The 15,409-nt window shown below is 50.3% G+C and overlaps 1 protein-coding gene across 2 annotated transcripts in view; it reads left to right on the top strand.

Annotated features, from left to right (window-relative positions):
• Window positions 1-14,901, top strand: part of Pkp1 (plakophilin 1) — a 45,407-nt gene extending 30,506 nt beyond the window's left edge. Inside the window, exons 4-14 of one of the 2 annotated variants that reach the window (XM_021636662.2) lie at window positions 423-567; window positions 2,054-2,261; window positions 3,213-3,390; window positions 4,680-4,794; window positions 6,339-6,494; window positions 7,164-7,340; window positions 8,775-8,928; window positions 9,226-9,412; window positions 9,897-9,981; window positions 11,246-11,352; window positions 12,492-14,901. In XM_021636662.2, the coding sequence (XP_021492337.1) occupies window positions 423-567; window positions 2,054-2,261; window positions 3,213-3,390; window positions 4,680-4,794; window positions 6,339-6,494; window positions 7,164-7,340; window positions 8,775-8,928; window positions 9,226-9,412; window positions 9,897-9,981; window positions 11,246-11,320 (1,480 nt within the window). In that variant the 3' untranslated portion in view covers window positions 11,321-11,352; window positions 12,492-14,901. Of the gene's footprint in view, window positions 1-422; window positions 568-2,053; window positions 2,262-3,212; window positions 3,391-4,679; window positions 4,795-6,338; window positions 6,495-7,163; window positions 7,341-8,774; window positions 8,929-9,225; window positions 9,413-9,896; window positions 9,982-11,245; window positions 11,353-12,487 lie in introns of both variants that reach the window. The other variant, XM_021636661.2, reaches the window with a different exon arrangement.
• Window positions 14,902-15,409: the final 508 nt, after the last annotated feature.

Below are 15,409 nucleotides of genomic sequence, written 5' to 3'. Positions count from 1 at the left end.
AAAACAAAAAGGAACAAAAACAAACATGAAGCTAGGTGGACTTGGGGAGGAAGGGAAGGAGAAATGGAATAAACAGGCCACTTTCTTTCACTTTCCCAGAACGAGACCACAAACACAATGGCAGAATAGAGGGGAGTTTCATCTCAGGAAGTAGGGACGAGTTTGTGTACAGTATGACGGTAACTGTCCTGCTTTGACACTAACCCCTGACAGGGAAGAGACGGAAACTCAACACACAGTCTTTTTCCTTCCTTGTAGGGAGCCATTCATAAGATGCTCTCCAAGACAGCCTGATTGCCTTTTTCTGCTTTCCTGGAGGGCAGATGGAGGCTGTTGTATTTGAGTGTACAAGGAAGCATTTAGAGTCTGCTCACTGGGGCTCCCATGCTCACCTGTAATACACTGTGCACCCTGTTCTCCAGGATCTGCAGTGAGGACATTGAGTGCAGCGGGCTGACCATCCCCAAGGCTGTGCAGTACCTGAGCTCCCAGGATGAGAAGTACCAGGCCATTGGGGCCTATTACATCCAGCACACCTGCTTCCAAGATGAATCTGCCAAGCAACAGGTAACAGCCCGTTCACCTCTCTAGCTGGTTGGCCCTGAGTGTGACCTGACCCCACATTTGGAGCCGAGTGGAAGCATGCCCAGTTGGTTCCTTCCCACTGCTCCCAGTCACTGTGGTACAGAGTATTCCTGGCACTGCAAGATCAGAGCCTCATCTTAACCTGCAGAGTAATGCCCTCCTGACAGGTGTAGTTCCCCCACTGGCCGTTGCTGTGTGAACTTTCCCCAGAGAGATATAAACAAACAGCTCTTCCCCCCAGATAGTGTACCAATGGCAGACCAGGACACTGATCCCATCAAAGATACAAGCTGACATATCAGTGAGTTAATTGGGCTTGTTTCCAAAGCCTGAATGCTGAGTAACTCACAAGTGCATAGGAGACCCGAAAGCAAGTCTCTTCCCAGCAAAGATGTACAGATAGAGTCCCTCCCCCCACTCTTCATCTAACCTTTCACACTCTATATACTCTATCACCTCCACGACCTGAGACCATAGGACCTTGCACACCTTGGGAAGAATTATATATCTCTGGGAGGGAGTTGTGGGAAGGAGTGGCTGGAATCTCAGGCAAAAATCTAATGATTCCATCCCTTCCTTCCTCCTAGTAACAAGCCCAATATTTTTCTTTAAAAAATATTTTTTACTACGTGTGTGTGCGTGCGTGTGTGCGTGCGCACGCGCATGCGCGCGCAGTGGTCAAAGGACAACTAAAAGGATTCAGTTCTCTCCTACTGAGTGAGATTGAACTCAGCCCATCAAGATTTTCGGCAAGCACTTATACTCACTGGGCCATCACTTCAGCCCTCAGCAAACACAATCTTGAGGGTCCCTAAAGCAGCTGTAGCTGCTGCAGTGGTGATAATGAAGGCTATTACACTAGAAGGATTGTGTTCTACGACAGCCATGGAAGAGGCTCATGGCCCAATGACAGTGATGAGTTTCACAGAAATCCCCTTCCTCGGATTCCACTAAAGGATACGAGCCCTTTCCCCCGGTGGAAACAGGGCTCATTTATGCTTCCCACAGTTGTCTGTTAGACAGCTGGGAAAATACCTAGGCATAGTACAGCTAGATGGGTCACAAGCATCTTTCTAGGAGCTTGGGGTAGTTTCCATCAACATTTCTATCACAGGAGAGTTTCTGTGGCACTTTTTGTGTGTCCGATTCAACTTAAAAATTCTGAAGTGCATGGAGACACATCTTCTCATCTGGCTTTCACCGTGCTCCAGAAGGAAAAACAAAACAAAACCAAACAAAAAGCATGGCTCCAGACAGAGGAGGGACTTGCTAAGAGCTCCAAGCAGGATATGAGGAGCTAGGCTCTGAATTCAGGTCTTTGGGCTTCTTATCTTGGTCAGTTACCACCATCTCATTGCTCTTTATTTGTTGCGGTTGACTGGTGTGCTTCTGAACCGATGTATTTTTTAGAAACAATTGTCTCAGCCTCCTTTCCTTTAAGCAGTCAGTATGACAACTCTCGTGGCAGGTCTATCAGCTGGGAGGCATCTGCAAGCTGGTGGACCTCCTCCGCAGCCCCAATCAGAATGTCCAGCAGGCTGCTGCCGGGGCCCTGCGCAACCTGGTGTTCCGGAGCACCACTAATAAGCTGGAGACCAGGAGGCAGAATGGGATCCGTGAGACTGTTAGCCTCCTGAGGAGAAGCGGGAGCACGGAGATCCAGAAACAGTTGACTGGTAGGTTATTGCAGAAGGGAAATCAGGATGGGGACTGGGCAAGGTGGCAGGGTATGCTCTGACCTGTCCTTCTAGGCTAGGCCAAGGCACAGCTGTGTACCTTTCACTGGGCTAAAATTCAGGAGCTGGATGGCACCGGCTTCAACTAGAGTAGTAGCATCCAGGTGAACCTGAGGTGGTATACACTCTTCAGAGGCCAGCCTCAAGGCTGGGTGCAAGGGAAGGAGCCTTATGTAGCAGGCACTGAAATTTGCAGGAGATGGGAGTGGAGCCGAGCCAATAGAGCAAGGGTTCGTAAATCTTAAACGATGGTCTCACCCTGTGTTCACAAGTATGTGAAGCACTCAAGGTGGGGTACAGGACAGAAGCCAGCATGAAGACCTTGAATTGGACCGGGAAGATACGAATGTTCAGAGTAACAATTGATTAAAAAAAAAAAAAAGAATTCTAGACCCAGCGAAGTGGTCCCACACATGCCTTTAATCCCAGTACCCGGAAGACAGAGGCAGGCAGATCTCTTGAGTTTGAGGCCAGTCTAGTCTATAGAGCAAGTTCCAGGACAGCCAAAGCTACACAGAGAAACCCTGTCTCATAAAACAAAACAAAATAAAATTCTAGACCCACTTCTGTGGCTGATACTTCCCGTGTATTTTTTTTCAGTTGGAAAACAGAGAGCGTTACTCGGTTCTAAGTTCCAAAATACATGGTTTAAACTGATCAATATTTTAGGAACCTTCCACGCACATAGTTTTTACCTAGGCAGAGAACTCTTAGATAGCCCCAGACCTCAAAGAACCTGTGGTCTACAGGGACACTGAGAATGGGATCTGGAGGGAGCTGGACCAGGCCTGCCTGGAAGGTAGCCATTATTTAGAGCCCAGGCTGGGGTGGCACCACTAGCCACTAGGTTTTCAGAGGCTGCCATGTTGAGATGACCATAACTGTGTCCAGGTCTACTCTGGAACCTGTCGTCCACCGATGAGCTGAAGGAGGAGCTGGTGGCCGATGCCCTGCCTGTCCTGGCTGACCGGGTCATCATTCCCTTCTCTGGCTGGTGTGATGGCAACAGCAACATGTCCCGGGAAGTGGTGGACCCAGAGGTCTTCTTCAATGCCACAGGCTGCTTGAGGTGAGAGAAGAGGGCACATCAGGTGATTCTACTAGGGCCACTCCGCGGTCAGCCTCCACTTCAGCCAGCTTTCAGCCAGAGCAGAGAACACACACTCATTTTGGCCCTGCTTTTTGTGGGTTGGCTCCGGGACAAAGGGTCAAGTATTACCAATGTCTCTGGGTCTGGCTGTGCCTTTTAACCTCCTGAGAGGGTCCAGAGGTCATCACTGGGAACTTGAGAGGGGAAAAGCCTGCTTCTGAATACCCAAACTGGTTCAGCTAAGTCCCCTCCTCCACCCTGAGAAAAATGTATTCTTGTGCTGTCTTGAAGAGCGTTCTCTTGTACAAAAGTCTACTGACTGGCTCCTCGTGAGTCACCTCCCACCTGGTGCTGGAACCACTCGCCTTGTTCGCTGGCACAGAGATGGTGCCGCTTTGCCCAAAGTTGTTTGAGTTCCACAGCAGGGTGTGGCAAAGCCCTGGTGGGATCTGGATGTGCCTGTTCTCAGAGCTTCCGGGTGGCTGCCAGCGTGGAGTTTGGAAACCAGAAAGCTAGTTCCCCTTTAGGGTCTCACTTAGCCATAAGGAAGTTTGTCCCCCAGAGCTCCAGAGAACTCCCCGGGCAGTTGGTAAATGCTTTGTGTTTCAGCTTGCCCCTCTTCCAGCCAGCCTCCAGCCACAGCCTCCAGAGAGCAAAGAGGCTGGGTAGATGAAAAGCCAGGGTAATTAAGGGCTTTATGGGGCCACATGACTGCTGGGTGTGACAGCACACACACACACACACACACACACACACACACACACACACACACATACATACACACATCCTTTACACAGACCATACACACAACCTAGGGCAGGAGGACCCACAGTGCTTGGGTGTGAAACAACCTTTATAAGAGGTAACTACATCTGGACCCCAGGTTACCAACCCTCCTTAGTTCTGCTCCAGCACCTCTCTCAGACCTGCTTTGCTCCCACAAAACAACAGTAAACAGCAGCTTCCAACACCTGTCCCCCAAGTGGCCAATAGAGGTTGGCAATGGGGCTGCCAGGTACATTGACTCTTGTGCCAGAGGACAGAACCGATGGTGAAAACTGAGTTCGGAAGAGACCTCCTTCAGCCAGGGCCAGGCAGATCTGGCTGAATAGTTCTTTTCTTCTCTTTTTTCTTCATTTATTTTTCTCTCCTTCCCTCTTCTTCCTGCCACAACTTTCAAATTCTGCCCTGTGCTTTCTGCCATTCTTCCCTGCACATCCCCACTCTGCCCTTCCTGCACCCTCCTCCTCGACGGTTCTCTCCTCCAGGAACCTGAGCTCAGCTGATGCTGGCCGCCAGACTATGCGGAACTACTCTGGGCTCATTGACTCCCTCATGGCCTATGTCCAGAACTGTGTGGCTGCCAGCCGCTGTGATGACAAGGTGAGGGTGCAGGCCCCTGGTAATACCTCTATCCCCAAACCTGTCGTGTCTTCCCATACCTGCAAAGCCTAGGGCCACACGCTTAAGTCGGGATTGTCCTGATCTTGGCATTTCTCCCCCTGGACCTATGAGCCAGGGTTACACTTTCCAAGTGTTTGTGGACTCTGTCTCAGTGACAGGACACAGGCAAAGGCGGGGACAGTGGGGGGGGACATCTGGAACACACAAGTGCTCCCTGCTTGGGCTCTGAAGGCCACACTGGTATTATGGCACCGAGTGATCGAAAGTGTTCCCAGGCCCCACTGTACTTTCCAAGATGAAACGCCTACCAGTACCTCCAGAAACACCATTGGGAAGCCATCGGCTGCCTTCCCTAGACTTCTGGACGCAGCAGCACACACAGACTGAAAGGCTGTTCGTGGAGAAAAGATAACCAGAGTCTGGGATACTTCCACCACAACGGAGTACACAGAGGTCTAGTCCCCACACCCAGGATATCAGGGAGGTCAAGGAACAGAGATTTCTATCTCCTGCTTCCTTCACTGGAAGTGATAATGAGGCCTCTAAGAACAGCCTTGTCATTTAGCTGCAAGACAACGTGCTTTTCTTCCTGCTTTGTATACATCTCCATTACCCAGACAACCCTAAGCAATAGAAGTCACCCTGACACCAACAGGGACCAAGTGCTCCTCAGAGGGTAATCCTGCCACCCCCAGCCCTAGCCTGGAGGTTCACTAAAAGCAAATGCAGCTGTGGACCCAAATGTAGCTGTGAAATTCTGAGTCCCTTCTCATTGCTGGTATGCACATAGCATCTTCAGTGTGGGAGGCTGGGGGGTGACCATGGGAAGAGGGGACAGGAAAGGTGACCAGAGGCTTTTAAACCCAGGGGGAACTGGGACTAGAGAAGATATTTTCAATCTTCTGCCTCACATGTCGTCTGTAGCCATGGAAATGGTCACCATTGTTTTCTATGTGTGCTATGTGCAAGGCTCCATGATTTGTACTTTTCATGTGCAATTGTCCCTCAATAACCACAGACATTGTTCCAAATTCTCACACACACCCAAATCCACAGGCTTTCTGTAATGTGAATGGCATTTGCATATAACCTATACACACTTCTTTGTGTACTTTCAATCACCCGTAAGTTTCTCATGGAACCGGGTGCAATACAATTGCCAAATGAATAGTTACTAATAATGCCAAGACAAATCTGTAAGTGTTCAAGAATACCTTTTAAAAAATAATTTCCAACCAATTTTAGTTGGTTGATTCTGTGAGTGTAGAACTGAGGACCTAATGCATAATCTGCCTCACTAGCCAAGAGAGATGAGGAAAGTCCATTTTACAGCTGAGGAGACTGAGGTCCATAAAGGTGAGGCCAGCAAGTGACAGAGGCAGGAATCATGTCCAGTTCCCAGGGAGCACTTGTGAGAGCTTTCCAGACTGACAGTGGTGCAGGCCATTCTGAATACTCAGGGTAGGTGGCAGGCCCAGAAGTCTGTTGGGACAGAACTCAGGTGCTCTCTGCTGTTGCCCCAGTCTGTGGAGAACTGCATGTGTATCCTGCATAACCTCTCATACCGCCTGGACGCCGAGGTGCCCACCCGCTACCGCCAGCTGGAGTATAATACCCGCAATGCCTACACTGAGAAGTCCTCCACTGGCTGCTTCAGCAACAGGGGTGACAAGATGATGGTGAGTAGCGTCTACCGCCGAGCCGGGGCACACCCACCAGGTCTCCGCCCTCACAGCCCTCTTCTCCTGGAGCCAGAAAACAACCCTAGAGGAGAGACCCTGTCAAAGCCTTGTTCTTGGAAGCACACCACAGTTCTGGAGCGGGGGCGAGGGCCAGACCACCCAAGGACAAAGCTCTAGAACCCTTTCTTTGGCCTCCATTCCTCTTACTATACAGTGGGAAATTGTTCTTGTTTTCCCATCATCTCTGGGCACTGGGGAAACAATAGAATTCTTACCATCTTGGGCAAGGGTTTCCAACACCTCCTAAGAAAGATGCTGTTGGTGGGAGGCAGGGTGTAGAAGCCAGGCTACAGGCTAGCTTGGAGATCCCAATGTAGCTAAAATTCTCAGCAGCTTGCTGCTAGTATGGCCTTACACAATTGGAGGCTCGGTGATGAAGCTGCCGTGGAGCACACTTCCTGAGATGCTGCCCAGAGACCGTCTAGAGAACTGTGGTCCATTTCTTCACGGGGTGGGGGGAGTTCTGGGATGTACAGAGGAAAGGGGTACAGGAGCAGTCTTCTCCCATCCTTCCGAACAGAACCCACAATGTGAAATTGGGGGAGAGGCAGAATGCTTGGGTGTGTGATATGGTCAACTCCTCACTGACATGCTGTCTGTTTGCAGAACAATAACTATGACTGCCCCCTTCCCGAGGAAGAGACCAACCCCAAGGGCAGCAGCTGGCTGTACCACTCAGATGCCATCCGCACCTACCTGAACCTCATGGGCAAGAGCAAGAAAGATGCTACCCTGGAGGCCTGTGCTGGGGCCCTGCAGAACCTGACAGCCAGCAAGGGGCTGGTGAGGAGCCCGCTCTCCCCTTTCTGCAGCCTACTCCCTGCATTTCCCACCAGTCTATCTTTTCCCTGCCTGAGTCTTTCAAACACATCTGGCTCTGAGTAAGCTTTGAGCTGCAGATGTGAGCATGTTGGGCCTTGGGCTGGTCACCAGAGCAGTGATGGTTGCAGACCCACCTCTGCCCTCTGAGAACTCCTGGGCAATGCCCACACTGTAATCTCTTGCCCTATGGCGCTAGCTGCTTGGGCTCTGCATGCAGTGAGGACAGGGATGAGGAGTGTGTTTGGCAAGAGAAATCCCCATTTGATGAACTGACAGCTGGAGTTTGAGGAATGGCAGATTCAGAGAAAGCTGTGATGGAATCAGCCTTGAAGCTTAAAGACACAATGGTACAGGATAAAGCCAAAGGCTATTTGGTGGATAGCCGGCTGTTGTTCCTCAGGTATACTTGGGACAAAGGAGAATTGGGCAGCAGTAGACGTGGGCATCCTGAGGGTCAAAATAACTTGGGGTTCCCAAAAACCCCAAGCTGGCCTAGAGTGGGTCATACCAGGATGATGGTGTGAGACCCAGGTGAGCTGGCTTACTTGCAAGGAAGGGATCCCAATTCTCCCTCCATATGGACCCAGACCCTTTCTGATCCTTCGTGGCCGTGGCAAGCCCTCGATAAATGTGGATTGGATCTGCGAGGTTTGAGAGTGTAAAGAAGAGAACCTTTGCCCTTGGCCATACGGGTTTTGTTTTTTTTTTTTTTTTTTTTTTCTATTTTTTCAATGCAGTTTATTCAGGAACCTTGAACAATCCTCGGACCCTGGGGAAAGCCAGCCCACAGCTTAAATAGCCTCTGGATAGCCAACCCCAGCGTGCCACGTGGGCAATGCAGATAGGTCCACATACATGGAAGCAAGCCAGCTCCTCAGCCCTTAGCCAAATGTGGAGTTGTTCGTGACAGAGAGCACTCACCATCGGGAAGGTGGAAGGTGGAAACCAGCTCCATCTTTAAGGCATAGCATTCCGCAGCTCTCTACAGTTCCCCCTTTTTGTTTTAGACGCATCAGGCAAGAGTAGAGGCCATACGGTTTTATGTAAACAGATGCTGAGAGAGGTGTCTGAGATACAGGAGCTGAGGCAGGGAGTGAGGATGGGACACCACTAGACTAGACAGCAGTCTTGGGTCACCATGAGGGACAGAAAAGATGCTTCCTCTGCCTGCCCACCTGAGTTTCAGATTGACCCCACCAATCATGGGGAACATGCAAGGGCAGATGAAGTCACTTAGGCCTGAGCAGAAGTTTTGCCTCCTTGCAGCTTTAAGGTGAAACAGAAAAGGCTTTTGTTGTTGTTACTGTTGTTTTGTCTTTCTCTTTGCTTGGGATTATCTGCCACTGTGGTGCCTGGAGGCCACAGACCAGCTCCTCCCTGGGTCTTCTTTCTTAGATGTCCAGTGGTATGAGCCAGTTAATTGGGCTGAAGGAAAAGGGCTTGCCACAAATTGCCCGCCTCCTGCAATCTGGCAATTCAGATGTGGTGCGGTCCGGGGCCTCTCTGCTGAGCAACATGTCCCGCCACCCAATGCTGCACAGAATTATGGGTAAGAGTACCCGTCCTCGGCTCCATCCACACAGAATACACAGAGCCTTCTAGAAGGTCATCATCAAACTATTCCATAGTGCAGTGCAGGTATTCTGAGGGGAAGTTGCCCAAGAGGGATATGGAAGTAAGAGGGAATTTTTACCTCATGGGTGAGTCTACAGAAATCCATCTGGATTGGAGTCCCTATGGGTTCTTGAGGGGCCACCTGAGGACCATGAGTACTGAGGCCTTTGACAGAACCCCTCTGCCACTCCATAGCAATCCTGACCCCACTCCTCAACTCCTTTCTCTCTAGGAAACCAGGTGTTCCCAGAGGTAACCAGGCTCCTCACCAGCCACACCGGCAACACCAGCAACTCCGAAGATATCTTGTCCTCAGCCTGCTACACTGTGAGGAACCTGATGACCTCGCAGCCTCAGATGGCCAAGCAGTACTTCTCCAGCAGTATGCTCAACAATGTCTTCAATCTGTGTCGCAACAGGTGGGCAGAGGAGGAGCCGCCTCCCCTCCCTCAGCAGGCAGAAGATGCAAATGCCCCAGGGGAGGGAGGGGATGGGATGAGGGAGAAGTCCTAGAAGCCAGATGCTGAAGGACCACTCTTCAGCCTCCAGGCCTAGGAATGCATAGAGGGGGCAGACTGGCGACATACAGGACACTGGGATGTCAGAAAACCAGAGGAGGCATAGAAGAGTAAGGTTCAGTTATGACCAAGTGTCCCATCCTATGTCCCCCACCTTAGTAGGGTTCTCTCTGGGGAACCAGCCTCCAGGATGTCTCCAGATGGGCAGAGGAGTGAAATGTGCCCACTGTGCAATGGCTTGGTCTCATTGTCCCTATTAGAGCTCCTCTTTCATGCACTCAGGGCCTCCCTGCATCTCTGGATCCTAAGGAGGGGGTGTCGAGGGAAGGGGTGTTCCTGTGTCATGAGGGTTCTCATCTCACAAACCCACTCCCCACCTGCACAGTGCTTCACCTAAGGCTGCAGAGGCTGCCCGGCTACTCCTATCTGACATGTGGGCCAGCAAGGAGCTGCAGAGTGTCCTCAGGCAGGTAAGAGCATACCAGCAGCCTTCCTGACAAGACCCTTCCCGCACGTGGCCTTCACTAAAGCCCCAGCAGGTTGGGAAGAGAGTGAAAGATTTGTGCACCCCGCAGAGCAAGGTGAGGCTGACTCTTCCAGAGGAGAGTTTGAGCAGACTTGAGTAGCAGTGATTGTGAGCAGGGCTCTGGCCAGAAGAGCTATCACAGGTGCCTTGCAGCTGCGGGGAGGAGGGAGAGGGGGAGGAAATGTGAGAGAGGCCTGGTATGAGATGGCTTAGACCAGGGAGTCTCAATCTTCCTAAAGTTGTGGCACTTTAATACAATCCCTCATGCTGCGGTGACCCCCCCCCACCATAAAATTATTTTCGGTGCTACTTCATAACCGTAATTTTGCTACTGTTATGAGTTGTAATGTAAATATGTTTGGAGATAGAGGTTTGCTGAAAGGTTTGTGACTCACAAATTGAGAATTGCTGGCTTAGAGCAAGGTGACAAGGAGGAAGAACATAAGGGAACACCAGCCATTTGGGAATATAGTATATTCTGGAAAGGTTCAGGGCACAGTTACAAAACCACTTTAATTTCAACTCGAGAGTTTGCCCTTGTGCCTTTGGCACTGGAGGACCACTAGGCCTGTCCTCACTGCCTGAGACCCAGAAAAGCCAGGTGTGGTGGCACACACCTATAACCCTTGTTTTTGGGAGGCAAAGGTAGGAGCTTCAAAAATATTTACTGGTTTGCTCCCAATGGCTTGCTCAGCCTGCTGAGAGCCCAGAACCACCAACCCAGGAATGACACCACCTGCAATGGGCTGGGCCCTCCCCCATGTCACTAATTAAGAAAATGCCTTACAGCCAGCTCTTATGGAGGCAGTTTCTCAGTTGAGGTCCCCTCCTTTCGGATGACTCTGGCATGTGTCAAGTTGACATACAACTAGACAGGACCCTCAGCTATGTAGAAAGGATGATATGAGACCCTTTCTCAAAAAAAAAAAGAACTCTCATCCCTGCTTGATTTCTGCAAACACAAGTAAAAAGCTCAAATGTGCAAGAGGAATTGCAAGTGCAGTTCACTAATGCATTGATGTTCATGACATCATGTTTTAAAAGCAGGTCCTTCGTAGCTTGGGCATATGTACATAGTGGTCAGAGCACACTGGCATGTCCAGAGTCTAGATAAACCCAAGGATGTTACCAAAAAGTGGCTCCTGACCAGGCATCAGGCCCCACTCTGCCTCTCCTCTGATGAATCATGTCTGTTTCTCCCCTTGCAGCAAGGTTTTGATAGGAACATGATGGGAAACATAGCTGGGGCCAACAGCCTCAGGAACTTCACCTCCCGGTTCTAAGAAGAGACCATCCAAGCAAGTCCAACTTGCAGGTGAGAATCAGCCTGCCCCGTGGCAAGGGATGCCTCCAGGACCACCATGGCAGCCACTCAGAAGCTAGGCCTGCGCGCTCTGTGGAGAGGCATCATTTGGCAGGACAGGCAGTTGAGCTCTGACTAACAGGGAGGACAGCCATGGAGACCCCTAGCTCTGAAAACATGGGTTGTCCCATTACAGGACGTTGGGGATATGTAACGTTTTGTTAACACTGGAAGGGCCAGAGGTCTGTAGAACGACTGAAGATGGCTGAATAGGTTGCCCACTCCATAGCCAGGTGGCACCACTCACAAGCAGGTTGTATAAGTTAGGCGTTACACAGTGTCATTCTTGGTGTGGTGAGCTTTAGCTTTTATTTACCATATGTGTGCCAGGTACCCAAGGAGGCCAGAAGAGGACATTGTATACTCTGGAACTGGAGTTACAAACAATTGTGGGCCCCTGCGTGGGTGCTGAGAATCTAACCCCAGTCCTCTGGGAGAAGCAAGTGCTCTTCACCACTCTCTAACCCCTCCATCCTTCCTAAACCCCATTCTCACTCTACACATGCCCAGTGCGGACAAGCTTTGTTTCCAGCTGATGATCCTCAGATCCAATACCCTGTCAAAGCTCTGCAGGCTGAACATTCACTAGAGTCAACCAGGGTGCTTGCTGTGCATTCTGGCCTCCCATCTTGACAATTTTGAGTCGATAGCCCTTAAGTGGGGTGCAGGAAAATGTATCTTTAAAAGGGTTTCTCATGCAGATAAGCCAAGAACCACAGGTGAATGCTGAAGCAGACACCTCTAGGAAGGTGTGAGGAGGAAGCCATCTGCAGCACAGGCCAGGCTTTCTGGATTGGCAATGTCTCACTACATGTTAACTGTGTTGTGGTTGCTGGGGATTGAACCTACAGCCTCACACATTTGGGGCAAATACTCTACCACTGACTTCTAGCCCCAACCCTCATTTGTTTATATATCATCTTGAGAAAGGATCTTCCTAAGTCCCCAGGCTAGCCTTGGACTTGCTCTGTAGCCGAGGTTGGCCTTAAATGTGTGATCCTATTGTCTTAGCCAATAACTGGTATTCCAAATACACACCGCCATGCCAGCTTTCACTATACCCTAACCTGACAGTGTCTCTTTCCAGAAAGACATGACCCAGCTGAGAAGACCTGGGACCTTGAGGATGGGTTACTTGCTCCATTCTGCACAGTATTTGGAAACGTTCAGATGCAACCAAGAGCAAACGGAAAGCTGTGGATGATGGAAATAATTTTTGATTCTTTTTTTTTTCCTTAGGGTAACTGGAAGGCTAGAGGGTTGGGGAGGTTGGGTGGGGGGGAGCTTTCTTGAGTTAAAGGGGCTTACATCTGATGTCAATACTTTCTTCTCTGAGAAACAGTATATATATGTGTATAATGTAAGTGCATGGGTGTGCCTGTATGAGAGAAAGAGAGAGAGAGAGAGAGAGAGAGAGAGAGAGAGAGAGAGAGAGAGAGAATGAATGCGTGAATGCCTAACAACATAACCAACAACTGAAACAGGTTAGGTGTGCTGATTCTTTGCAGCTCACAGGCAGCACGGGGGACTCTCCATGTCTCCCTTTATAGACGAGAGACACACAAGCTTTTTGGCTAACCAAAAGTAAAGTGTATCCAGGCAGGGGTCCTTGCCAATGAAGGCATAGAGAGCTCGGCAGCCTTTCTCTGCCACTTCTGAGATGGCAGGAAAAGAGACAGTAGCCAAGGATGGGGCTAACATTCCCTCTTAGGAGACAGAGAGAAGCTCCAGAGGACTTAAGATGGTGTCACTTGCTTAGCTGGGGAATCAGAGCAGAAAGGCTGGCTTATCATTCTTTGGGGCTCAGCACCCACATGAAGGCTTTAGCCAGCAGAGCCCCTGATTTCTGATTGCCTGCAAGCAGCCATTTCAGGAGAAAGTCTGAATAGTGCCTGAAACCAGAACTCTGGGATGGTTACTTGTGCTCATCTTCCCTGGGGGATGGGGCAGGAACGGGTGGGCACTGGACCCCTGCCTGCTCAGGCTTCTCACAGAATGGGGGCTGGAGGGTTGGGGGAGGGAGAACTGGAAATTATCTGCAATGTGCCTCAGGCCCAGCCTGCTGCGTGTCAAGTGAGGGAGTTTTTGAGGGGGGTCCCAGAGGCCAAAGGAAAGGAAATTTGGATGGATGGAACCAGAAAAAAGAAGTGTCTTGTCAGGACATCAGCCAGCCCTCTTTCTCCCTGAACCCTTGCTGTCCTGTCTGCTCTGTCACTGTGTAACAAAGAGGCCTATCAGCAGTGGAGAGAACCAACCCCAGGACCATAGACATGGTGCTGCAGACAGTACTGCCAAAGAACATCTGAGAACCCATGAGTGGGTCTGTCTGTGTCAAGGCCCCCTAGGACAGGTGGCAGGGTGGGGCGGAGCTGAGCCTTCCCCAGGGCCACTCATGTCTAGGCTAGCACCTCCCCACTGGTATGGTTAGCGCTGGGTAGGCAAGAGTGATCGGGGCCGCACCTCTCTCAAGGCAGACATAGAATGCTCTCTGACCCACATCTCTTCTTAGCACGGCAGTAAGACTGAAAAACTCTCTTGTGGTGCAGGGTTGCCTAGTAAAAGATCTGTTCACTGAGGATGGAGGTCAGATTCGTGAGGACGTTGGCCCTGAGAAGTGTCCTAAACCACCTAGCCCAGCATGCCCTGGCACTCTGAGTCTGCAACATCCTTCCCTGTTTGGCTCATGTTGGAATCTGCCTCCTGCCTCACCTCTCCTCTGATACCAACCATGGGATGCTAACGCATCACACTGTCCTTGGATAGTGTCCTGTTCTTTTCATCTCCTTTGCCAATCACTGGGATCCAAAATGATCTGTTCATTGGCACACTATTCTATTCGGGCAGGGTTCAAAGGAAGCACTTAAGGCACATCAGTAAATAAAACCTTCCACATAAAACCATCCCATGCAGTGTGTGTCCTCCTAGGGAGAAAGGATACCTGGGTCCTGGGCTTTAGGAACCGTCCACTTAGTAAGTTTGAGAGACTCATGCAGAACATTTGAGTCAACAAGTGAAACTGCTCTAGGCCCTGGGCTGCAGGAAATGAGGACTGTGTTACGCTGGGAAGGAGGTAGTGTTCAGAGCCTATTACTTTCTCCGTGATCTCAAGCTAGCCAGGTGGGCTGGGCCCAGCTCATGCCTGTCATTCAGGAAGGGGGAAATCAAGGGGACTTATGAATGCATTCCTAGAAGCAGGGAGTAAGGGGCTGGCTAGACTATGTTTCCCAGACCTATCTTCATATTTTAAATCAAATTTGCCTCTAACTTCCATGCTTAAAACAAGTTACAATTTAGGACCAGATGAGAAAGGACACGGGACCTGTGTCTTCCTTGACTTTTGGGCTTGCTGCAGTGTCTGGGAATCTCCCTCCAGCCCTCGCTCTCCTTGCTCTGTGTTGTATGAGAACCTTGTGCTGGACAGGCCCAGTTTCCTTGTATGATACACCATGTATTTGCTTTGTCGAAATATAGGAAACCAATAAATTGCTAGTGTTTCTTTGAGATGTTTCAAGCTTTGTATTATTTGGGGTACCACTAAAAGATGAGGGGCCTTCTCTCTGATGTCCCCTCTTTCTGACGATGTAACAGGCAAGGACTGAAAATGTCACCAAGGGCATGCATAGATACCTGTTCCACTGCATCGTGCTCCAGGATGCCGGGACTGCTGTCCCAATTTACAAACAGGTGGGGCTGAGGGGGGAGCAAATGGGACTAACGTCACCAGGTCACAAGTGGAAAAGTCATTTTGAGCACAAACCCCATCCATCCTGGCAGAGTCCTGTACAGAAGAGACTTTCAAGAGGGTGGGGAACTTAGGAGTTTATGTTTCCGGAATGCCTGTGCTGCATGGATTTCATGTCAGCTGCTGGAGAGTAGTGAACACAAATGGTTGACCCCACGCATGGTTTGGGCTGAGAGTCACGGTCACCTGTTGGAACCAGGGCTGCTAGCTTGAAAAGGGGAGATGCTAAGGAAATCCCTGGAAGGGAGCTTTCCCTATCCTGGAGGA

This window comes from Meriones unguiculatus, chromosome 11 (assembly GCF_030254825.1).
Source record: "Meriones unguiculatus strain TT.TT164.6M chromosome 11, Bangor_MerUng_6.1, whole genome shotgun sequence".
In the NCBI taxonomy this organism is placed as follows: domain Eukaryota; kingdom Metazoa; phylum Chordata; class Mammalia; order Rodentia; family Muridae; genus Meriones; species Meriones unguiculatus.
Note: the sequence above shows the minus strand (reverse complement) of the source record. Positions and strands in the feature narration are given on the sequence as shown.